Source organism: Anabas testudineus, chromosome 11, assembly GCF_900324465.2.
Source record: "Anabas testudineus chromosome 11, fAnaTes1.2, whole genome shotgun sequence".
NCBI classification, from domain to species: Eukaryota; Metazoa; Chordata; class Actinopteri; order Anabantiformes; family Anabantidae; genus Anabas; species Anabas testudineus.
Window position 1 is genome coordinate 5,941,798 of NC_046620.1, and position 12,865 is coordinate 5,954,662.

At 40.3% G+C, this 12,865-nt stretch overlaps 1 protein-coding gene across 1 annotated transcript; it reads right to left on the reverse strand.

The window, feature by feature from the left end:
• Nucleotides 1-1,042: 1,042 nt before the first annotated feature.
• On the reverse strand, nt 1,043-6,401 carry si:ch211-195b13.1 (STKc_SGK domain-containing protein). The gene is made up of 13 exons (XM_026349369.1): nt 6,090-6,401; nt 5,453-5,528; nt 4,667-4,745; nt 4,535-4,575; nt 4,370-4,427; nt 4,175-4,258; nt 3,947-4,078; nt 3,723-3,835; nt 3,476-3,599; nt 3,266-3,361; nt 3,015-3,170; nt 2,820-2,909; nt 1,043-2,670 (listed from the first exon to the last, which is right to left on the reverse strand). Exons 1-13 carry the CDS (start codon nt 6,157-6,159, stop codon nt 2,506-2,508), a joined length of 1,284 nt encoding a protein of 427 aa, XP_026205154.1. The 5' UTR covers nt 6,160-6,401; the 3' UTR covers nt 1,043-2,505.
• Nucleotides 6,402-12,865: the final 6,464 nt, after the last annotated feature.

Below are 12,865 nucleotides of genomic sequence, written 5' to 3' on the forward strand. Positions count from 1 at the left end.
GAACTAGTGTTAGATGAGCTGTTTAGCATTTTATAAAAGTGTGGATTATTATCATTGTATGTTTGCCATACATAAAAAAAGGTTTAGCTCTATTATGACAAATCTGACTCTAATTTCTTTACTCTCCTATCTAAGAGAAGCCCCTGCCATTAGAAAATGGCCTGGTTTAAGGAGGTTATGCACTTAGCACTCAGCTTAGACATGAACTGTGATTACTAAGTTTTGTGGCATTCTTATTTTTTGTAAATTTAAAACAACTGCCTAAAGGAATGTGTAAAGAGTGAGGTAAAACAAGACAAAATGAGAACTCATTCAGACTTTAAGAGTTATATTGTAACCACGTGTGTTAAAATAAAATGCATATATACAGAATTAAACTACAACTAATTCTAATTAGTTCAACTTCCAGAATTGCAATTGGAGCCAAAACATAGAGTTGATTAATTGATTAGCTGTTTCACATAATAATAATAATACCAGTTTCTTAAATCAATATTCAGATTGTTTTGTTTAATCAGCTGTTGAGAATACAAAGGTAATTTAATATAAATTAAATATAAATATAATGAGGTCAAAAGACATTACCTGAAATGTGTTGTTTTATATGATGTACTAAGTAATTATGATGTGAAGGCATTACAAACCAACCAACCAACAAACAAAAACAGAACACTATCTAATTTAGAGATTTTATTTGCCATTTCTGACACATTACAGTCTTAGTTGATCATGTGAATGATCCTCTTTATACAGTAGCAGTGGCATGTAAATAAATATACATAGAAAATTCCAAACAGAAGTGTTGCACTTCCAAATATGGAAGAAATTCATCTAGAACTGTGCGTTGCCTTATATTTTATTATTTTCAGCAGGCTTGAAAACACATTTTTGTATGCAAATGCCTAAAAGATTGTGGGCCAGAACAGATTCATGAAGAATCTCTATTAGATTAAAAATCTTCTCTTAATAATTTGATTTATACTGGAGCATAAATGACATTTCTTCTTGAAGAGATAAAATTATACTTTGATGATTCTTAATCAAGAGTTAACAAGATTTTATTGCACCTTCCAGAACCAAACTATGCAGTAGACCAGTGGCTAATCGCTGTAGCAGCAAAGCCAGTGTCTGCTCCACCCAGTGGTTCTTCAAGTTAATGAAGCACTTTTTTTATATGGATTATTTTGTAGAAAAAGGGACAAAAGGTTTAGGGATAAGAGATATGTACATACAGTATACATGGATCAGGCCGCCTTGGACAGGCACAAGACATTCACAGTTCTTCTCTACATGATGCATAAATAAAACAACATTTGTGATAATAGATTTTCTAGTTTGTCTGGAGTGTTTGCAAAAAAACAGCAATCACTTCAATTAAAAATAAGCTTGATATACAGGATGTGCTATCATCCATGTCTGCATGTTATTGCTGGTTGAACTCTGTATAACACTCTCTTGATGAATAAGAGAGGACTGTCATAAAGTTTGCAAACAGCAGATAATTCGTATCTGTAACACAGTTACTGGTTGTGGATGAAAAAGAGTTGGAAAAAATAAAATATACAGGAAATAAAACTTTCATTTAATCCTATACTGGATGCAGAACTTTGTTAAAAGTAAACAGTGAATGCTTGTGATTATTAAAACATGGAAAACCATTTGGTTTTGCAAAAAAAAAGTAACTTTCATCTTGTACACAGTACAGGAAAACTTTGATTTTCATTTTATGAGGACAAACTGGTCAAAAAAGTGTTGTGCCAAGAATACGCTCTATTGTAACTGTTTGGTCCAAGTATCAGTAGTGTATAGTACTGAAATGCCATAATTATGTTGTTCAAAGTAGAGATATTAAATTAAAAGAAGAAAGATTTGCAGCTGTCTATTAATCTAAAGTTGCTGATGTTCAAAGCAGAATGTTTAACTTTTTGTGACCCTTGTTTCCTCAAGTGCAATTGAGCAGTCACATGAAAATAACAATGCATTGTGAACTTAAAAGACAAAAATATACAGTATATAGACTCGTAATGAAGGCATCACCTTTATCAGCTATCACCCTCAGCAAACATATGAAATGGTTTTGATAAAATCTGGCCCCTCTTGGCCAGTGCTGCTGCTGCTGCTGACATCCAAACTGCTTTCGAACCTCAGGCACTTCACCAGTAGCTGTAAGGTCCAGAGCCACCAGTGGGTGATGCTGTATGACCCCATAGTGCATCCATACTTGGCACACATATTTATAGTTTTGGGTGGTTGAGGCAGAAGAGTAGGGCCAGTGGAGTTGTAACATGAGAGTCCTCATCTGTACACAAGTAATGAAGCAAATCTCCCAATATCTGCCTCCAGTCATTCTCTTCAATATACCACTTAGATCCTCTTATCAGGCCTCAGTTTTAATTTTCCTCAGACAGGCTGCACCAGTGTGGTCCCACTGTTGAAATAAGACTCTCCATCCAGAGTTTTTGTCTTGTTTTTTGTTCACTCTTGGGACAGAAGCGACGTTGCTGTTCACATGAAGGAGTGTTCTGCTGGAGGTCCATAAGAGAAGCCTGGGAAGGCTCCGGCTGCTTCCTTGACGCTGCTCGTCACAGTCAGGGTGTCGGTGCACAGGGAGGAGGACACGGGCAGGTGGGTGAACTCAGGGTCGAAGTGACGCAGGTCTGTGGGACCAGTCTGTGAAACACAACAGGGGGGAAGATTAGTCATGATACTAAAAGATACTAATAGATAGCATTTTATTACTGTATTTATGCCAAACGTGCTTGTTCTAGCTTCTTTTTAAACAATCAAGTGATAGTAAGAGCAACAATATGTCAACATACCACTGAGGGAACAAACGGGGGTGTGATCTTTTTGGCCATCAGGTCATCCCAGTTAATTGGAGAGAAGAAGGAATGGTACTTGAGTTCAAGCTGAAAAGAAAAGAAACGCTAGGTGAGCAGACTGATAACGAGCCAGATGCAATGATCTCTTATAGGTCTGTTTCATGTTGTGAAGGGTCAGCTGTGTGCACTCACAAAGTCATCCTTCGCTCCCAGCCTCTTGGTGCGATCCTTCTGCAGGAGCCCCTCCAACAGATCCCTCCCTGCGTTTGACACATTGGGCTTGAGCACAGCAGCCTTGTGCAGGATGTTGTTGTACATCTCAGCTGTGTTGCGACTGTAGAACGGGGGCTGTTTACGAAAAGTGACAGGAAAAATAGAGTTTATTTGGTACATAAACAAACAGGGAGTTGAATTAGAGGCAACAAGTCACAGGTTACACTTACAAGTCCATAGAGCATCTCATAGAGCACCGATCCCAGGCACCACCAGTCAACAGTACGGTCGTATGCTTGCTTCTGGAGAACCTCAGGGGCCAAGTACTGTTGGAAAAAGTTAACAAAAGAAAATGTCAACCCATGTCTGACTATTATCATTTGTCCTCAGTTGGGTTTCTGCATTGAGCATGTATAAATGTGTAGAGATTAGTTTTGTACCTCAGGTGTTCCACAGAAGGTGGTCGTGGTACCATTGGGTTCAAGACCTTCTTTACAGAGGCCAAAGTCTGTCAGGACAATATGGCCCTGGGAGTCTAAGAGGATGTTCTCAGGCTTCAGGTCTCTGTAAAGAAGAAAGATAGAAACATTAGTCAAAATGCATCAAAGCTAAAATGCTATTTCAACACATTCTTCCCGATGATGTTCACATTTGTCCACTTGGGGGCGCTGTGGGCTCATTCATTACCTGTACACGATGTGCAGAGAGTGGAGGTATCCAAGTGCACTTGCAATTTCAGCGGCATAGAACCTCGCTCTGGGCTCGAGGAAGATCCTCTCTCTCTGGAGATGATAGAACAGCTGGAGGAAAAAAAAAACATCTGTCAACACTCTCACATCAAACAGATTTTAATATTCAGGCCTGATTCTGGTCTGTGGTTTATATCGCAAGGTTCTGAGAGTCGTAATTACCTCTCCGCCGTTAACATAGTCCAGTACAAAGTACAGTTTGTCAGTTGTTTGGAAGGAGTAGTGGAGCCCCACCAGGAAGGGATGCTTGATGTTTTTCATCAGCACACTGCGCTCAGCCATGATATGTTTTTGCTGGTGGGTGAAGATATAGAAGATATATTGTTAATTGATGATGTAGAATTAGATTTTAGTTCAAACATGGTGTTAAAACATATGTAAAGGTCTTACCTCTTTTTTCTTCAGGATGATTTTCTTCTGCAGCACTTTTACTGCGTAGTATTTAGTGGACTCTTTGTGTCGAGCCAGCAGAACCTTTAATGGAGCAAACATTTGCATCATTGACAGTGTTACAGCTTTGATGGATATGAGAGGATAAAGTATTTATTGCAAGGAAAATAAAATTAGACAGAACATTAGACTCACCTTTCCAAAGCTGCCTTTGCCAATGATTTTGAGGTAGTCAAAATCACAGGGTTTGATCCTAAAGAAGAGAACAGACAGATATTAGCATTTTTCTTTGTGTAGATTTATTAACTAAATTGTATTTGACATCATTTTAAATGAGAATAAGTATATAAAGCTACTTACTGAGTGTCCTCAGCCAGTGAACTTCGTGAATTTAGGCACATCTAAAAGATATAAAATAGAGGACTTTAAAAACATATTGCTATATTTTGGGAAGAAAATAAGTCAGATAGTGATTAAACAGTTTCTGCTTACCGGACTTTCAGAAAGTTGGTCATTTTCGACTTCCTCATTCTGATTCTCATCAATCTTCAGGAAGTTGTTAACTTCAACACTATAAAAAAAACACAACATAGAATTATAGATTTCAATATCAACCTTTTTATTCTTTTACACTATGTGTGTACACAAGTTTTCACTATTTGTGAGACTGAAAAGCTGAATGAACACCGCCTAGTGGGGTGTAAATGATAATCTGAACCTTTCAGACAGGTCACATTCAGGACAGGCTCGTTGTCGCAGAACTACCTAGCCTGTCTGAGAAAAAGCTTAAGCAGCTGACCCACAACGAGAGGTTCAGACTGCTCTGCAGGACTCAGTGGTTCTGCCCAGACGCCCTTCATGTCCCAGAGCATCTGGAGGAGACAGATGCATCATCCGGGTATTTTCCAGAGCTGGCCTGGGAGTTCAGGACAGTGTGATGGGCCGGGCCATGCATCATGTAATAATTGAATTAATGGTTTATCCTCGTCTAGGGGACAGAGGGGATTTGCTAGGAAGGTGATTAGGCAGTGGAGAGGTCGTTAATGGGCGCGTCGTGAAAGGACTATTCTTACCCGGGCTTCTTAGACCCAGATTATAGTTCTCACAGAATGTCCTGCCAGACTCTGACGACTGATTGGATTGGCACAACGCACAGTGATCATGAATGGGCTAATGATCACAAATAAATACTAGAGCCGGGAAGTAACTGTTGGCCAATTTTCCATCCTAACCTAACATTTTAATGTAACAGAATAGCCTTTTAGTGATGATACTCACTGTTGGCAGATATGTGGGGTAGACACCAGCTTCTGGATGAAGTCATTCAGCCCCATTTTTCTCTCCTTGATGAAAGCTGCAAATGGAGACAGAGGGGAACCATTTACGTCAGAGGAGACAGCATCACATACGACGTTCATCATTCACCACACATGATGCAAAGGCTTCAGTCTTCCATTAGACAAGAAAATGTCACTGTTAAGGTTGTAATCCACTGTTGGGGAGTTCCAAAAATGCTGTAATAGGGTAGGTTTGCGTGTTGTGCATAGACCTCTAATGCTGCGAGCTTACAGGTTATGCAACCACTTGGGTCACTCATTCAGAGTCCAGATGTGATGGGCAACATAGCATTTTCCATCTGAGATTTATATAGCAAGGCACATAGGCTAACCAGCTCTGGGAGTTTATGCACATTTCTCAGCAACAATTCTATTTGAATTTCATCCTAATTTTATATAAAACCAAATCACAAAAAGGACTTTTCAGTTCGCTTATATTCACCTCTTGGCTTAGCAGTAAATGCATACCAACTGAGATGCTAGGAAATACAATACCCTGCTTTTGTTATTTTAAAAATAAATGAATGTCATTAGTGATGAATATGAATCTTGATGTAAATGCTCTTTTCGATGCTCACCAGTGAGAACGGCTACAATCCCCCTCATTTTGCAGTATGTTAGATCACATCCAGCTTCAGTCACAGCCATGTTGAGTAAAAATCAATTAGCCGATATAAAAACAAAGATAGATCCCGTGTGATCCCTCTCCTCCGGACTCGTCGTGTCCCGTCACCGACTCTACTGCCGCTGCCCGCTGAGCGACGCTATTTATACGGAACACGTGGTACAGGAGCAGACCCCGCCCCCTAGCCTTCGTCACCGGCCGTAACCACGGTAACCACTCGGGGGGCGTGACGTCACGGGATTCCGCTGCACCCATATAGCGCCTGCAGAAGGCGGATGACGAGGGGAGCTCACCGCAGAGGAGGAGGAGGGTGAGGACGGGGGAGGAAGAGTTAGGGGCCCCCCACCACACACACACACACACACACACACACACACACACACACCTCCTCTACATCCTCCTCCTCATTTTTTTCTGAATGGAAAACTCCATCTGACTGCAGCGACTGTGTATACAGAGATTAAAGTCTGAGAATACTGCAGTCACACCACCAGAGCTAATACTGATCCTCTTTTATTATTAATATTTTTTACTGCATGCAGCCTCAAAATTATGTCACTTTATTTTAAAAGGTTGTGGAAAAACGACGCGTCACAGCCTCAGCATCTGCAATCACTGATTCAAATAGCCTACATAAAAGGGTTAGTTATAATGATTTAAAATACAATAGAGGGATAAATGGTGGCCTGTTCATTAGTCATCCCAGAGGATGGAAGGAGGAATAATTTTCATATATATTCAGAACTCTTCTGTATAATTACAGGATTTTGTGGCTGACGAGGTGAAGGTTATGAAGGTGACTTGGCACCGCACGTAATTACATATTACATAAATTCACAGAAACTGCACATGACATGTTCGTTTAAGCTTAAGCAATGAATAGTCCAGCTGTCAGAGATGTGGTCCACTAACCCTGTAAGTTACATAACTGTGCCATAATGCAGATAGCCATACTGCCTGAGGAGGAGAGTGAACCAGATAGAACATTTTCCACTGCGTTTTTTTTTCAGCAGATGTTATTTTGCGTTTATTAACGAAAGTGCTGTTTGATCACTCACAGAACCCTTAATAGCTTTGAGTAGTGACAGTTTTCATTGTTTTGATTCTGAATGAAACAAACAAGATGTGCTTAAAGTGTAGACTGTCGGCTTTAATTTAGGAGTTTAGCTAAAAACATCGTATATTTATGTGTATTTAAGTGATTTACAACCATTTTAGCCATAGAACCCTTTTTCCTTCTTTCACCTTGTCCCATGGGAGTCGCCACAGTAGCTCATAGTCTGCACAGGCTTTTCACTGCATGCTCCTTCCTTATGCAACCCTCCCCAATTTCCACTGGGCTTGACGCTCATGCAACCTCAGTTGGTCATCTTGGGTTCAGAGTCTTGTCCTTGATCTGACTGACTGAGGTAAACAGATTTTTCTTCACCAGGGAAGTCATTCTTCTGTCATCTACCAGTATTTTTCTTGTGATCTTCTGGCCCTTTTGTTTTCAGTTTTCTTGTTTTTTGCAGGTTTGATATTTGTGAACACAGCTGTGCATTATTTCTTTTTAAGAATTTGCCAAATGAAGAAAAATACTCATAATCAAGCCAATGCCAATTTATTAAGGTCAATATAATGTACTGTATAACAATGGAAACCATCAAATGTGAGAAAGTTTTTTTTTTTAAGGACAGGGTTGACTAGTTCTCCCACCACTGTTCTCATAAACAACAGTTCTTAGACATTTATTCATGTGTCAGTGGGAAACTCCTGTGTTTTGACCCCACATGACGTGACAGTCATGCATAATTTAAAGGAAGTGAGACTTGAGAGGACCAGTCAATAGTGAACTGACGAATAGGGAAGTTAAGTGTTTTATCAGTGCAGGAGGCTCAAACAGAAACTAGCTCATGTCATAGCGTGAAAGGCTACTTGAGAAACTACTTGAGTCTAGTTTCAGCTCAGCTTACACATAGAAACACAATAGATTGATTGACGCTGATACGCTCAGGTGTATCAGCTTTTGTAATGTGGAGGATTAACATGACAAGGGCAGTCCCCAGAACAGGGCTCTTTCAGTGCCACTTCTGTCTTTGATTTGCATTGTGATGGAACACATAGTCAGGCGCTACAAGATGAAACACAGGTGGTTGAGGTGGTATTTCCCCTTTTCTTATTTTGAAAATGTTGTTTTTCTGAGTAAGAAAAATTACGCACTCGCTGTGTTTTCAGATGTGAAAGGAAACAGAAATTCACAGCAGACTTAGGAGAATCTGTTATGTGCTAATCAGGCTCACAGCTAAAGATGCTTTTAATCATCAATAATCTGCTGTTTATTTGAACTGTTTGGTTGAAAATAATAATATAATGTATATAATTTCCTCAACAAGTTATTTGTAATTTTCTGTCCTGCTTACGTTTTCACCTCGATCATTTCAGCAGACTCAGTTTTTCTTGGTCTCTCTGTAAAGATCTCTCTCGTGCAGCATGTTTTATCACATGTCAATAATCAGGTTTATTTTAGCACCTTCACTAAAGCTGCTCTGCTTTCCATCCCTCCGTCCAATGGTGTGATTGATGCTGAACAGACAGCCAGCACTTCTGCTCGCTGACATGAAGTCGTGTGAGTCACCTGCCAGCAGATCCAGTAAAAGGCTTTTTAACTCCTACACAGTGCCATTAAGTCTAACTCTCCAGCCTCAGTGTGGTTCCACTGGTGCAGCATGACTATAAAGCTGCACTGAAAATCAGTCTGTGCCAGTCTCATATGAAGAGACCGAACAGTGGAGGCGTATTAAACACAGATTACAAAAAGTGACATTAGAAGTGATAAGACGAAGTCACGCTATCTTTAAACTCGCATTAGAAAACACTGTTGGTGAATTGTATGGCTGTGGACAAATCCAAGCTACAACTTAGGTAAATTTCAGTAAGAACTATAGTGTTTTGTATGCTGATAAATGAATTGTTATCTCTCTGCCGCACGATAACGACATTTTAAATCAACCTTGTCTGAAATGCTTATATCCTTGGTATTTTTATAAGCATAAGCAAAATATGATTATAAATATAAAAGGCTGGAAAGAAACCTCAATATTCTCTGAAAAACTCCACCAATTTAAAAGCAATATAGAAACACTAACACATTTTCTTACATTAATATAATAATGTATTTGTGTTTATTAATGTATTTGTCAACAACCTCAAGCTCTGCATTTATTTCACGTTTCTTATAAAGACTAAACGGTAGGATATCAGTACCCTGTGTTAAACACGCTTTTGAGTTATCGAAACATCGCCTTGGTGTTTATTTCTAAGAAAATGATGTGCTTACCTCTGACTCAGATGTAGTGCTGATACATAAGAGTCACAAACTAAGGCTAATGAAAAACTAGACTTCTACCTGCTTGCTGTTTGCCTCCAGTGGAGTGGGTAGGAGGCAGCAGAAGGTGGATGAATGACTCACACAGGCAAATGGATCCTCTGTGACCAATTGTATGCCTGGCAGGGAGGCTGCTGCCTAATGAGGATGAGGATGGAGGTTGTCTATTTACAATATGGGTCTTGTTGACCGGCTCTAAGGAGCAATCAGGGCCTTGCGTGTTTCACACCCACACAGTCTTGCCAATTTCATCAGCCTTTGCTCCCTCCTGAGAACAGATCTTTGCTAGTATCTCATTTCCCTGCAGTTTTTCTTTTCGGTTCGAGCTTGCCGTCTGCATCACTCTCTCGCTTACTCCCTGCACCTAGCATTACTCACACAGAGAACTGCAGAGACGCAGACCGGAGGTGGCCGTCCAGCCCGACAGCATTGCAGTGGAGCCTCAGGCCCCAGCGAGTGGGAGCAGATTTTGGCTCACAAATCCAGAGTTAGAGTTATGCTGCCTTTGTTTTGCTCCTGAAATCCCAGGCAAAAGAAGAAATGTGTTTTTTATTTTTTATATTCTCCACGGGGGATTGGATGCCTGCTCATGCACGTGTTGTATCAGATAAAAAGAGGGAAGAAATGTTTGCTGTCTTACGTGATGAGTCAGACACTGCTCGTAAGCTGCTGCCAAATTATTCCATATTACTTTAATTTGCTGCCAAGTAAGGGGGGTTGATCCTGCCTATTTAAAACTGCTAAGCCTCTATTAATTATATTAATATGAGTATGATTCCTGCTGTAATTACTGCAGTGATGGTTGAAGGAGATTTTCATTGTTTTGTAGTGTTAGTGTCAGTCTAGCTTGTTCGCTCTGTGCAATAAGATGATAATAAAATGTTTAATAAAAAAGAACCAAATAAGTAAAAAGTAAAAACATTTTCAGTCAGAGCACCAGCCACTTTACTACCTGCAACTTTCATATTGTCCAAACACAATGAATCAGTGGACGGTGGTGACTTTCATTATTGTATACGGTTCTTTTTTCCTCTGTTCTATAGAAACACAGTGGCTGCTGCTCCTTGAATGTCACCGTTACCCTAGAAGCACAGAGACTCACCCACATACAGCTAACTCACTAGCAAAACCACGATCAAGGTATTAATTTGATCCGGTTTGTGGACTGCTGAGTTTTTACTGTCTAACAAATCCAGCGTAAACCTCATGAGGTCAGTTATCGGTGTGAGGTATTCATCTGTAAAACATCCACTGAGAATCAAGCTGAATGTGGCAGCTGGAAACCGAAGCATCCACTGAAGTGTGGGAAGTGATTTAGATGATGACGACAGCAAGTGGCATTGTATTACAAATTTAAACCTTGTGCCAATTTGAGGCCTTGTATATCCTGAACCCTGTAAACAACTGTTATGCCTCATGCTATCTACATCTTCTTTGTGTTTATGTGACTGTGGCATATTGTCACATCCTATTTATTGAGGAACCGAAGCTTTCAGATAATTTATAAGGAATTCCCTAAACAGACAATGGGTTTCTTTATGAAAGCAGTTGAAATCAATACAAGGTTGATCCTTGGTCACATCCAAAGTCATTTTAGTCCGACTCCACTAATCCAAATAATTACTCACTGAGCTTCTCCACACCACAATGACCGAAGTTACGCTTATGTGCTGGATTTGTGAGGCTACATAATGGATGTGTAATATCTATGTTTGGCCATGGCTAACACCTTCAAAACACGACGCAGCAGTACAAAACAGACTTCCACATTTAGTGACAGTCAAGGAAAGGAACGGGTTCATACTTTGGGGAAATTGATTATACAGCTTTTTGTTGATTTGACAAAATTTGTTTATAGCCCTCTCTTGAAGCTACACATAAAGTAAAAAAAAAAAGGAATACAGTTTGGACAGTATAATTCTGTTCTGGTACTGGTTTAGGCCTGTCGTGGACAGCTGATATTCTTCATATTCTATGCTAAGCTAAGGTAACGGGCTGCAGCTTTAAACTTAGCAGACAGTTACAAAAGTGGTGTTAACCTTTATATGTAATTCTTGTCAAGGAATTAAAGTAACGTAAAACTGTTCCTTTAATATTTTGCAACGTTTACTTTTCAAATTGCCTTTATATTTGTAAGATGAAAACTGTTTTTCAGGCTGTCACTGAACACCAGACTCATTTGATCCTTTCAGTCCCAGTTACAATGTCAAGACATGGGATTAGCTTTTATCCTCTCAGGTGATGAAAGAGATGAAGATCTGCAGGGAGGAGGTGGGAGGCTCTGCTTAGGACATTACTAAATTAACCAGAAAATGCTAGAACTGACATAGGAGCATTAGGTAATGCCTTTGAATATTCAGGAGTCACGTAGTTGTTGGTGTAACTAAAACCTAATCTAAGTAATAGCAGTGATGTCAGAGCATCATGCTAAACTGTCAAACGTAGAAGACTCACATGCTGAAAAAGGCAAAAGAGATAAAGTATTTTGATGTCGTCTGGACACCAGAATTATTAACATACAATAGAGGAAAAGTTGCACGTCTCAAGGTGCATCTCCTCCACTGTGCTGCAGAGAGGCTGCACATTATTCCCAACACAATCTGTACGACAGACAGTCGATTAAACAAGCTCCTACCTATGAAGGATTTCTTGCCGGTCTTCATGTCCTTTACGCTTTGATTATATTTTCTGTCGGGCACAGAGCCTTTGATGAATGAATGTTTCTCTGCTGCAGAGCGTTCAGGTGACTGAGGGCAAGAGAAGGATGTAGCCCTCCTGTAAATATGCCTCCCTCTTCCTTTTTCCTTCGCCTTCACTGCAGCTCTGGTCATAAAAGTCTTTGATTCACAGGCAAATAACTTTCCCTGCGCACTTCCCTCTTCCCTCTGTCGTTTCTTCCTCTTATCACCCTGCCTGCACTGAGACCAAATTGCTGAAACCAAAGATGTGTGACGCACCTGCTTCTCCTCCTCTATACACCTCCCTCCCCACCACCTCCACTCTCATCTGTTCTTTTATCTACCTGGAGAGCCTCGAACAAAACAAAAGCAGGTGTCTGGTTACGGCTCCCGTGAGCGTGGGAGTCCTGCTGAAGGGGAAGCTGGTCTCCATGACATGGGAATCACCTGAGGAATACAGAAATGAGATTCAGGGTATTGAATGTGCTTTTAATTGGCCACAGCTGCACAAGTGATGCGTTCACTGTTCATGAGCCTCTTCCACCTCCTTCACTAAGTGTCTCTGAGGAGCTCTGATGGTTGACTTTTTTGGTTAGTCACCCTGACAGCTCAGATTGCATTGTTAACTGTTAGCCTTGGGTTGTACACCATCAGATGCAGTCAGTGCTAAGTGGTGAAGAGTGA